The following is a 12779-nucleotide window of genomic DNA, read 5'->3' on the forward strand; positions in this document are numbered from 1 at the left end:
AAACAAAAAATGTTTTGTTTGACAAAAAAAGTTTGTTTAATTTCATATGATTAAAAGATAAATTAATGTTTTATGTATTCATTTGATTGCCAGAAAAATTAAAAAACAGAGAATTTCTGAAATAAAAAACTATTTTTTTAATTCAACAATTAGACATGCTTTTTGATTTTTAAAATTTAATTAAACCATTAAAATGGAATTTAGTAAAAAATAAAACGGAAGTTGAGAAGAAAAGCATATTTTATGTTTGTTAAAGGTCCCATGGCATGACATTTTCATTTTATGAGGGTTTTCAACATTAATATGTGTTTCCCTAGCCTGAATATTGTCCCCAAGAGGATAGAAATGTTGATCGGTGTAAAACCGAGTAAAACCGAGGCTGTCTTTCTCTGCCTTTGAGAAAATGACAGGCCAGACTAGCCAATCCTGAAGTCTCCTGGTTTGACGTCCAAGCAGGAACGGTTACCTCCCTTTCCTCCGCCCAGAGAATCTGGCATGCCCATGCAAGCGCTAGAGAGATCATGGCTTGTGAACGAGTGAATGCTGGCAGTTTCTCAGTGTTTGGATGTACAACTGAAAACAGAAGTCTTTTTTCAGTTCCTTCTGATCTGTGATCAGTGATTTCTTATGTGTAGCTAATTATTTATTATTCGTGCACACACTGCGGCTTCTCTCTCTCCCGACAGAACGGTGTTTTCGTGTTTTCTATCTTGTGAGTCAAGATGTTTTTGTACGTCCTCGTCGCGTCTATCTGTTCTAAAATGTGCATCGTTTCTGCTCAACATCAGCAGAGTAACATCTTTAGAGATAAACCTCACACACGCCGAAGCTCGGGCAGCACTGGCCGGTCGGCCTTCAACATCCCCGACCCCCAGTACTACATCTGGCCCACAGCGGAGAGGCGCTTTACGTGGCGCGAGATTAAGCAGAAGGGGGGTAAGCGTGAGCATATCGGGGCTAGGCTAGCCAGCTATCCCCACAATAAACTGGATTACATTCGATTAATGCTGTTGTGTCTTTGTTTGCGCTGTGTACTCAATGTGCGTCACTGCCGCTTTTCATATGATAGGAACATATCTAAAAATAATGCTATTATCAACACTTACTCGTAACTCGTTCATCTCGACAGCTGTAATGGTACTTGGCATGTGTTACAAAGTTGGTAATAATGATGAAGACGGACTCGGTGTGACTGGGACTCGTGTTTATTCAGAACTCTCAGATACAAACACAATAAACTCGCGCTGACTGACAGCGCTCTCATAACTCAGTAGTTACTATAAATAACTTTGTTAGCAATCGCTCCGTCTCCGTGATGTCCGGTTCGCGAAAGAATCATTCTTTTGAACCGGATCTTTTTAGTGAACCGAATCAGTTCACCAAATCGGACTGAATCGTTCTAAACGGTTCGCGTCTCCAGTCAGCACTGATCCTTAATTTACTAAAGTTACTAACTTTCTGACATGAGTGACAGTCCCTCCGACTAGAAATAGACTAATAACCTGAAGTATATGCTGTAACTTCAACAGTTCACTGAACTGAGACGTGCTGAGAACTGATGTGAAGTGAACTCAGGTCCATCTGTCTCTCTGGCAGCAGCTCGTGCCTCGTAGACCTCGTTAAACCACGCCCCCTCCACTCATTTAAAATGCAAAGATGTCAGCCAATCACAACAGTGGGTGTTTTTGCTGAAGTCTCACAGCAGACACGCCTCTTGAAACAGGGCATTCAGCCACAGGGCAAACATAAGTATTGAAAAAATGGCTTTTATTTCTAAATTATGACATTTTATGATGTAAAAATTATACTAACAATATAAGTACACCTCAGGAAACATCATAAAATAATAGAAAAATGCCATGCCATGGGACCTTTAAACTTTTAATAAATTGGTCAATTGTACAAGTTTCAATAAATTACTCATGCTTTTTTGATTACTAAAATTTAATTTAACCATTAAAAAGTCCAAAACAATTAAAACGGAAAAAAAATTATTTGGAGAAAAATAAAATGGATTTCATAGGGCCCTAGACTTCATATTCTTTTGGAGTTAGTTGCTTACTGACAAGAGTAGACCTAAAATGTTGGTACCTCTGATGTCGAACTTCCATTTTCATCTTCTGTTTGGGAGTTCTGTCACCATGTCGAATTACAGCAATCACACACCTCAACTCCATCCTGAAAGTCACACAGCAGCACTTGAAAGGATATTTGTTTTAAGCTTATGCAGAAATAAAAAGATCATATAATATCAATTTAAAAAAATCAATACACAAGTACTGATATATATATATATTAATATGTGTCAAAGGAACAATTTACCCAAAAATAAAATTTCTGTCATAATTTTCTCACTGTTATTCCAAATCCATTTAACTGGCTTTCTTGCCCTCAACACAAAAATCAATAATTTAATAAATACCCTCATATTGTTCCAAACATAACATAAAACTTGTTCATCTTTCGAAATCTGAGAGATTTCTGTCCCTCCATTGATAGTCCATATTACCAACAATTTTATGATTCAAAAAGTTCATACAACATTGTAAATGAATCAATATGAATTGAGTGGTTTAATCACAGACAAAAATTCTTCATATGATGAACAGACTTAATTTAGACTTTTATTCATATATAAACATTGATCGATGAACATAAGCACATTAAATAAGCTAAACAGAGGCTTCAGAAGACCTGGTTTAAACCACTCAATCCATATGAATTACTTTTACAATGTCTTTATCAACTTTTTTGAAGTGTCAAAGTTTTGGTGAATGGACTTAGAGGTCAATGGAGGTACAGAAATCTCTCAGATGTCATTAGAAATATCTTAATTTGTGTTTCAAAGATGAACAAATGTTCACAATTTAAAATTTTTGGTTGAACTAACTCTTCAACAAAGCACCCGTTAATGAACTGCTCAATATGGTTTTGGAGAAAACAGAAGGAAGTCATATGAGTTTGAAACCAAGTTAAATGACAATTTCATTTTTGGCAGAACAATTCAAAGAAAAAGATTAGACTAGGTGAGATACTGATAGCATTGTGCATGTAATTATCTCTAGAAGTTTGTTTTTGCTTGTAAGGACATACATCGTTCCAGAGGTTGTGGGAACTATGGGAATGTCCTCCGCTTCTAAAGGTATAGACCACGGGATCTGAAACTGTGGAGCCAATTCTCTCATGATGATATTCCTGTTGTGCAAAAGGAAAATAATAATTAATTGACTCAATTGAGTTTAAACAAATACACTAATATAAATACATTACATGTTTGATAATTCATTAATAGCATATAAAAGCATTGATTACCATAAATTACCATAGTGTAACTGTATCTGTTTATAATAAAATTATAGCAGTGAGTCAAAAAACATAAAACAAAAACTTTTCTTGTATCAGACAATAAAGAAAATAAAAGATTGTATCTGTGTATCTAATCTACTTGTATTAAAGTACACTAGAAATGAGAAGAGATCTTGTAAATTACTGGATTTGTGTGATCTACTTACCCTAGGATTTTTGCACAGTCATCGTAATACTTCATGGAGTTCTTGACAAAGCTGAAGCCATTGACGTCACAGACGTAAGACTGGCCATTGGCACGGAGCAGGTCGAAGCCACACACTGTTTGCTATGAATGAGAAATTGCTTCCGTTCACGGTGGCATATCAAAACAATTCATTCATTAGCATTTACATATACTGTGTAAATGTAGATTCGCAAGTTTGTGGCACACTCAATATAAGTTTGAGTATGTGATGACAATAAGACACATTTCACACAGTTCTCTGCAACACATTTTGTTTGATTAATCAACATTCTGATCAAAGTTTTTAATTTTGACTGCTCAATGCTATAACTGATTGTCCCAGGTGACCTTATATTTAGTATGGCGCTGTGGACTAATGCACATAATGTACAGTACAGCAAAATAAACCCCTTCAGAGTGATACAAGACCTGAGCACTTAGCCACTGCACATTATCTCTTTCATATTTATCATATAAAAACACAACTTTTAGCCTTTTTGTCGCTTTTAGTAAAAGGAATATTAAATAGAGGACAGAAAATGACGAACTAATTTCCTTATAATGCACATGGGGAACGGAATTTGAAAATTTTGTCAGTCATGACCAATTTTCAGATATCAGGCTCTAATGATTAAAATGAGTGGCATCATAACTCAATTAGGCATTTTGGAAGACCTTAATTTACCTTGAAAGCCAAACAGACTTTCCATGCGATGAGTTTCTCTCTGGCATTGAGAATGACTGGATAACGGACCTCTTTCCCCTCGCTGTCTCGTTCCACCTTCCCATCCAGAGCAGGAGATTTCCGGGCCTCTGCATGGGCATAGTCAGGACCTACAGTATACACCTGATGCCAACAAACACAAACAAAGCAGATTAAATAGTGCCATTTCATTCATCAATGAATCAGTGAGACTAGATTAATAAAAGTCTGTCACATGTGACTAGATTAATAAAAGTCTGTCACAAGTCAGCCAAAAGTTTAGAACAACACTTTAAAATGTTTCCAACATTGAATATAATCAGAACTGTTTCTTGAGCAATAAATACAAATACAAATAAATACAGCCTTGGTGAGCAGAAGATACTTCTTTCAAAAACATAAAAAAATCTAAAGTATTTAATACTTTTGACTAGTAGTGTATGCTCCAGGCAAACACAACTCAAGAGTTTACACATATACCTCACATTTCATGTTTTTTTGAAGAGAAAACAAACTCAAAAATCAAACCATTTTACTCACTTTGATGAATCAAAATTACCACTTCCAATATGAAAATACATGAGAAGCCTGTATTTGTAAAAATAAATAAAAAATTCTGCCTTTTGAAGTTTTGAAGTACAATCAACTTGGATGGTTTAAGTCATTTCAAATTAAATTACATTAAACTTCCTGAAAAAAAAAAGTTTAATCTTGTATAATATAACAAAAGTTAACTTATTTAGAGTTAAAGCAATGCAAAACATAAAAAAAAAAAAATGTCTTTACCCTGTTGAAGATAAGACAGACTGAGATACCTTCACATCAGTTCCATCTGTAGGCATGAACTCCTCATAGATGTAAGATCCAGTCTTTCTGACATTACTCTCAGGAGAATAGACGCTACTTCTGCTGCCAATCTGAAATAGTTGTACAGTGATCATAAATGTGTCGAAGTGCACCGCAAAACAAGAGTTTGGATGAGACCCCAAAAGGGTTGGGTTTTTAAAATGTATTATTATTGATGATACACGTAAACAACAATAGTGTTTCATAAGTAAAATTATTTATATAGTAACAAAAATGTATTTCACAGTGCAGTTATATAATTACTGTAATATATTGCGGTCTCTGGGATAACAATCCCTGAAGTATTATTATAATATTCTAATTCTTGTCTTCCTAAAAACAGCAGTGTGAATGTAGACTGAGGGTGTGTTCACACTTTTAGTTCGGTCTCTTGGTTCTTTTTGGTCCGGTGCAAAAAGAAAACGATACATTTAGTCCTGATTCACTTAGCATTCACACTGTCATTTTTAACACCGAACCTAAAGATACAAAGCAACAACAAAAAAAGCTTTTATGACATTTTTTGCGACAAAACTCACCAAACATCTAAAACAATGCTTTGTACTTGGCTAAATGTGTTTGCTGTATGTGCTTGTACATATGATGGTAATTTTACCAGCTGAGAACTTGTGAAGAGCTTATAAAATGTGTAAAGGAGTCAAAACAGTGGCAGGAATCCCTCAGTCACACACATAAACGAAGATCTGCTGTGAGGAGACACGGCTCTGACGCCTGTACCGAACTGTGATGGGCAACATCACAACTATGACGAGAAAGGTATGCTTGAGCATTCTGTCCTTTTTAGGGATTGCATCTCATGACATTACGGCCTATTTTTGTTTTTATTTAATTGTGTTTGGTCCATGTTACGTTCATATTTCAGTTGAACCGCAGCAGAGTTCATTTGGAAGCAGGAGAAAGGGAGGGTCTCGGTCCGCACCAGGGTTCAGGCAGCGTTCACACTTATTCAAATGAACCGCACTAACAGAGCCATCTCACCAGAGTTCGTTTTTATCCAACCAAACTTGCCAAGTGTGAACACACCCTGAGAAACTATAATCACAACTAAAAGGAGGTCTGAGTTCACTTTAAGTCAAGATGCACTTTAGACATTAAAAATGGATTGTAGCTCTTAATTTTCACTCTCAAAGTGCACCAGAATAATGCATTTAACCTTAAATTGTAAAAAAAAAAGATATATATATTGGGGGGGGTGATGTTAATACCCCCGGACCCCCAATAGTCCGCCCCCCATACTCTCACAAGATCCTGTGGGAAATACTGTATATTCATAAAAACATTAAGTACATACTTTTCTTCAGCTGATTTTAAAATACTTTTGTAAAGATTCAAATGTTGTAATGTACTGTATGTATTTGGGTGTTTAGGGTCACACACACCTTGCGGAAGAGCCGCTGACTGCCCCCTCCTGCAGATGTGGGGTAGTAGATGTAGACATTGTGGTCCTCAGCACTAACTGGCTTCTCTACAAAAGGCTTTTGGAAAATCTCCCCATTCACCTCCACATGGTCCTCTCCCTCCACCAGATTACATTCTATAGAAACATCACAAAGCATATCTTATAAAGAACAGGTAAAATGGTTTGATGAATGCAACTTTCTGTTCTGTATTGATGCAGTCCAAATGCACATGGTCGTGATCTCACTGACAGACTGAAAGGGCTGAATTAGCCAATGACAGCACTACTTCCTAATGACTTTCCAACAAAAATCCTCTCAACTTATTCTGTAAACTTCAAAGTGAACCTGAAACCATTTAAACTGCAAGTACGGCAGGTCTAAATTGAACTCCACGAAAAGAGTTAACAGAGGCTCTGAATAGTTCTTGCAAAACAGTGAAAGCAACTCACAATAATTAATTATTAGAAATGTGGCCTGATCCTTTATTTTGAGTCAATTAACCTGCTAAACCTGGATCAGTGAAAAGCCAAGTCTTTCTAAACATATTATAATTATATTGCAGTTTCTACTGCAATAGTTACGTGGTAATTTAATTGCCATCTGAAGTTTTCAAGAAGTAATCACTTCAAAATTCACTTTCTATATCCTTTTTGACCACTGTGGAGCACCGTACCATTGCGCTTCACGATAATTGGAATGCTCAAAATAGTAAGAGAAGAAAAGCATGTAAACATTTGAAATGGGCCGTTATTATGGCAACTATTATATGTTAAAATAACCAAGCAGCATTATGTTTACCTCATGTAAATAAGATATCCATCATTTTGAGGAGATAAAATACAACAGAAAACCATTTTAATTATAATGCGTTTATATCTTCTTATTTTATAAACGGAGATTTAAAAAAAAAAAAATAATAATTTGGATATTATTTTCCTATTATTAAATTAAATATGTATTTAATCTGGTTATTCCAAGCATATGACATTTTATTTACAGCAGGTAGTCATGTGACAGACCACATGAGCAGCAAGTTCCTGTGAATAAATCGTCATCCGAATGCATGAGTTCCCTATTATAGGTTCACTCAACGCTGCGATAGGGATAGGGAACGTCTCGGTTACGTATGTAACCTTGGTTCCCTGAATAGGGGAATGAAACGCTGCGAACCGTCGCCACAGGGAACACTTCCGGTGTGATGAATGTCTGAAGCCCTTATACCATCACGCCAATTCATTGGCTAGTGGCGCTTAGCGCCGCCCTGAAATACGTCACGTATGAATCATATCAGCGCGCTAAGCGTCAAACCGTCAGATTTCAGGACGAAGGAAACTACTACTCAAAGAAAGAGAAGGCCGGAATCGCAGCGTTTCGTTGCATTCGTTGCCTTTATCACTGAGGTGGAAAGCAAATTTATTTTTTACGGACGTCCATGTGAGAAACTAATACCGTCCGAATAGGGCTTATGATGACATGTTCACCAGCAGTTTTAATAATGTCTTTTTAAACAAGTTTCAAGTTCATTCAGTTTATTAACCTCATTCCAGATGTTGAATAATTTTCCTTCAATGAAGCACGCAACTTAATTTTTTTACAAACAAAAACATTATTTTCCTTCAATAAAACTGAAGAAAAAAAAACGTTTTTTTTAAACAGTAGATTTAAAAAAATATTTTAATATTACTGTAAATATTGTAGGCTGTTGCTTCTTTCTTTCATTTGTAAGAATCAGCAAAAGAGACATGAAAATGCACCGAATAAGAGGAATGACACTTACACATTACAAACTCCAAACAGAGGACACACCACTGTGATGTAGCTTATCTGAACACATTATCTGTTCACTGGTGCCACAGGCTTATTTTATGTAGTCCAAACTAGGTCAGTGTGAGATTTGAGGGAGTTAACAAACCTTCTGGTCTGGCAGGATCTCTGTTCAGAACCGCAAAGCGAGGCAGTTGTATTCCCTCGGCCTTCAGGATCCGATACACCTCTCTCCTAAACATGAACACATAAGATATGCATTTTTATTTTGCGAGGGAAAAACATTAATTGTTTGAAAAAAAAAAAAAATCTGTTTAGTACAGCACCAATGCACAAAATTCTTTAAATATGCTTAAATAAAACCAGTGTTCAAAGAATTTAAAATGTCCCTTTAATCTTCTGTCGTTTCGCATATTTGATAGCAACACTGCTTCCACACGGCTCCGAGGGGTTAATAAAGGCCTTCTGAAGTGAATCAATGGGTTTGTGTAAGAAAAATATCCATATTTAAAATGTTATAAAGTAAAATATTTACCTTCCACCAGACCGCCTTCCGTATTCAACTTACGCAGAAAGTATAACGTCTCTCGCAGTTCAAAACGCTTACGCTACATCCGACATCATAGTTACGACAGTTACGCTTGTGGATTACTTTTATAATGGATGAATGCACTTTTTTGGGCTTCAAATTTTGGGTTGCTATTCACTGTCATTATAATGCTTGGAAAAGCCAGGATATTTTTTAATATGACTCTGATTGTGTTCGTCTGAAAGAAGAATGTCATATACACCTAAGATGCTTGAGGGTGAGTAAATCATGGGGTAATTTTCATTTTTAGGTGAACTATCCCTTTAACGAGTGATATTTGTTTTCCTGAAAACTACATTTGTCATTTAAAGGGATAGTTCACCCAAAAATTTAAATTGTTTCATCATTTACTCACTCTCATATCATTCTAAACCAATAAGACTTTGATCTTTGAAACACAAACACAAGCTTCCATTTACCATATTTGATGTGCTATATGTATGTGTGCTGATCACTGTTTATATAGTGTGTGAACAAATGCCTACATTAAAATGAATTAGTTTTATGATGTCTTTATGAACTTTTTGGTGTGTCAAAGTTTTGGGTGAATAGACTTTCAATGGCAGAACAGAAATCTCTCAGGTTTCATAAAAAAATATATGAATTTGTGTTTATAATGGGTTTGGTATGACATGAGAGTGAATACATTTTCATTATTTAGCAATAGTCACACCACCAAGAGTGGCGTTGTTCCAAATATCAGAAAAGCTGCTATTCTGCCGTAGGCATGAGGCAGCAGTGATCTTGTGCAGTGGTTTTCAAACAGGGGTCCACCAGAGGGTTCTAAGGGGTCCCCAGAACAGAGAATAAAAAGACAAAGAAAAAATGGATAAAGTCAACTGAACATTCTAACTGTTTCATTTTTAAATGTTTCTCTCCTTTCTTGCCGCATACATACTTGCCAAAATTGTGTGCGTTTGCTTTGTATCTTTCTAGTGAGTTTTTCTCACCATAGTCCCCTTTATCTCGCTCACTGGGGTTGTAAGGCAGTATTCTTAACACAGTACATAAGCTGCTTACATACATTTATTGTGAAGGTTGCTTGTACAAATAATTTTTAATTGAAAATGTTCTTCTTCAGGTTTATACATCCAACATTAAGTATGGCCAATTTAAGTTGGGAAACAATGTTATATTTATATTGTCACACTTAATATTTATCTAGTTACATTTTTTTTCATGTATAAAAATGGATTTTAGGAAGGGGGTCCCTCATAAAGGTTCATCATATTTGGGAGTCCTTCGCATTATAAAGTTTGAAAACCGCTGATCTTGTGTATTAAACAAATTAAAAACAAATAAGAGGCCATTTGTCATGGAGATGGCCTAGGAGATGCAATGCATACATCACTGTCATTGCAATGCTGACCATTTTGTGGGTAAATGCGGGTGTGCATGCTGTAGGTTGCTATGTTGATCCGGTTACAAGGCTAATATTCAAGAATTTTATTACATTAGCTAGCTGCTGAAAGAGTCAACACAAGACTAAACAGTGTCACAGCGAGACTTGTGTCATCAAAAATACCTCTCTCACTACCAAACTACCCATCTATCATATATAGAAAGTGAAAGTTTTTCCAGTTTTAAAACCATGAAGGCTGGCTATATCTATTTTTACTGGAGCACATGTGCTCAAACAATGCAATTTACTAAAATAAACATTTTAAAATCCTTTCCACCGTTATAATTTCAGTGTAATTGTACATATTCATTTCATGAATAATAACAACTGCATGGTGTTTTCCCCTGAACACGGTTCACTATACATCACCATCACAGATGTTCTGATGGCGGTCATGAAGCACACCTGTCCTGAATAAAGTACTGAAGATCCAGATCATTGATGACAAATGGATTCCTCAGCTTCTCATAAGCCACGGCCTTATCCAGAGGGAATCCTTTAAAAGCAGACAATAAACAATGAACAAAAATATGGGGTCACTCTTCTGATAAGTGAAGGGATCATATCAAGGGGAATTAACATATTTCCACATTTTCTTGCTCTCAATACAGTAACTGACTGGAACTACCTGTGCATTCAATGGTTTTAACACACACCATCCAGCCAATCAGAAGAGAATGTTCAGACTGACCATGATATAAATGAGCATAATTAACATTCTACATAAACTTAATTTATTTTATTTTGCAAATATGTGCACACCTTAAAGTCAGTAACTGTAAGCTGATAAAAGGTATTTAAAATGCAATCCATTACACATGTTGTACTTAAAGTAATTAGATACAGTATTTTCCAGAATAAAAGTTGCGTTTTGTTATCATCTGACATGTACTGAGACTTATACTAATCAGGCATAACATTATGAGCACTGACAGGTGAAGTGAATAACACTGATTATCTCTTCATCACAGCACCTGTTAGTGGGTGGGATATATTAGGCAGCAAGTGAACAATGTGTCCTCAAAGTTGATGTGTTAGAAGCAGGAAAAATGCAAAAAAGCAGCAAAAAAATTTGACAAGGGCCAAATTGTGATGGCTAGACGACTGGGTCAGAGCATCTCCAAAACTGCAGCTCTTGTGGGGTGTTCCCAGTCTGCAGTGCTCAGTATCTATCAAAAGTGGTCCAAGGAAGTAAAGTGGTCCAAGGAAGGAACTGGCGACAGGGTCATGGGCGGCCAGGGCTCACTGATGTATGTGGGGAGTGAAGGCTGCCCGTGTGGTCCGATCAAACAGACGAGCTACTGTAGCTCAAATTGCTCAAGAAGTTAATGCTGGTTCTGATAGAAAGGTGTCAGAATACACAGTGCGTCGCAGTTTGTTGTGTATGGGGCTGCATAGCTGCAGACCAGTCAGGGTGCCCATGCTGACCCCTGTCCACTGCCGAAAGTGCCAACAGTGGGCACGTGAGCATCAGAACTGGACCACGGTGAAATGGAAGATGATGGCCTGGTCTGAAGAATCACGATTCTTTTACATCACAAGGATGGCCGGGTGTGTGTGCGTCGCTTACCTGGGGAACACATGGCACCAGGATGCACTATGGGAAGAAGGCAAGCTGGCGGAGGCAGTGTGATGCTTTAGGCAATGTTCTGCTGTGAAACCTTGGGTCCTGCCATCCATGTGGATATTACTTTGACACGCACCACCAACTTAGCATTGGTGCAGACCATGTACACTAGGCTTGATGCGAAAGTCGTGTTGGTTACATCACTTGCCCTCTGCAGCACCGCCCCCACCGTCGTTTTGTTTTTTATAGTAAAAAATAATTTAGTTCAGTTAGAGAACAGACACTACAATTAAAAACTGAACGTGTCTGCTCAATACTGTGTGAGCCGAACGAGAGTCACAGCACAAACACAGCAGGAGTCAGATTTCATTCATTAGAGAGTGAGGAGCTGATAGACCAGACGATCGCGGAAGATTTGGTTCCAAAACTAAATGTAAAAGCGCCTATTCTAAGTGAGTTTGTCATTGTACTGCAGGGGTCGGCAAGTAAATTTTCCATCGGGCCAAAAAAAAAATGTTGCCACTAGATGGTGGGCCAGAAAATGGGATAATCAAGGGATAATTTAAGAAATTAATTGATGAAAAATGCAACAAGAATTGCCTGTTGACATCCTGTCACAGTGTCTTTTGTAACTGGTAGTGAGCTGTTAAAAAAATTTGATAAATTAATAAAGCAGTAGTGTCACGTAACCTAAGTATCTTCATTCACCAACTTGCAACACAGACCGCCTTGCTAAAACACGCATATGTGGGAGATGCGGAATGGATACAAATAAAACAAATAAAAGAGGACTTCAATATACATAACATGTTTGAGTTATGCTCTTAACAAACTAGGTTTTATTTCCTCTTTCCATATTGTGAATAATAAATGTGTATTTTAATTTGCTTGTTACACAATGGGGCCTAACTTATTGTAATAATTATTTGATGTAGCTTACTTTCACACTCATAAT

General features: G+C 36.8%; 1 protein-coding gene across 16 annotated transcripts in view; it reads right to left on the bottom strand.

Moving 5' to 3' along the window:
- Positions 1-12779, bottom strand: part of ppip5k2 (diphosphoinositol pentakisphosphate kinase 2) — an 83232-nt gene that overhangs the window by 35479 nt on the left and 34974 nt on the right. For all 16 annotated transcript variants that reach the window (XM_079805306.1, XM_079805315.1, XM_079805305.1 and 13 more), the window contains 8 exons: positions 10663-10753; positions 8415-8500; positions 6482-6636; positions 5051-5152; positions 4218-4379; positions 3513-3634; positions 3094-3195; positions 2092-2178 (listed from right to left, as the gene is read on the bottom strand). In XM_079805306.1, the coding sequence (XP_079661432.1) occupies positions 2092-2178; positions 3094-3195; positions 3513-3634; positions 4218-4379; positions 5051-5152; positions 6482-6636; positions 8415-8500; positions 10663-10753 (907 nt within the window). The remainder of the gene's footprint in view (positions 1-2091; positions 2179-3093; positions 3196-3512; positions 3635-4217; positions 4380-5050; positions 5153-6481; positions 6637-8414; positions 8501-10662; positions 10754-12779) is intronic.

This window comes from Gobio gobio (assembly GCF_949357685.1).
Source record: "Gobio gobio genome assembly, chromosome: 22".
In the NCBI taxonomy this organism is placed as follows: domain Eukaryota; kingdom Metazoa; phylum Chordata; class Actinopteri; order Cypriniformes; family Gobionidae; genus Gobio; species Gobio gobio.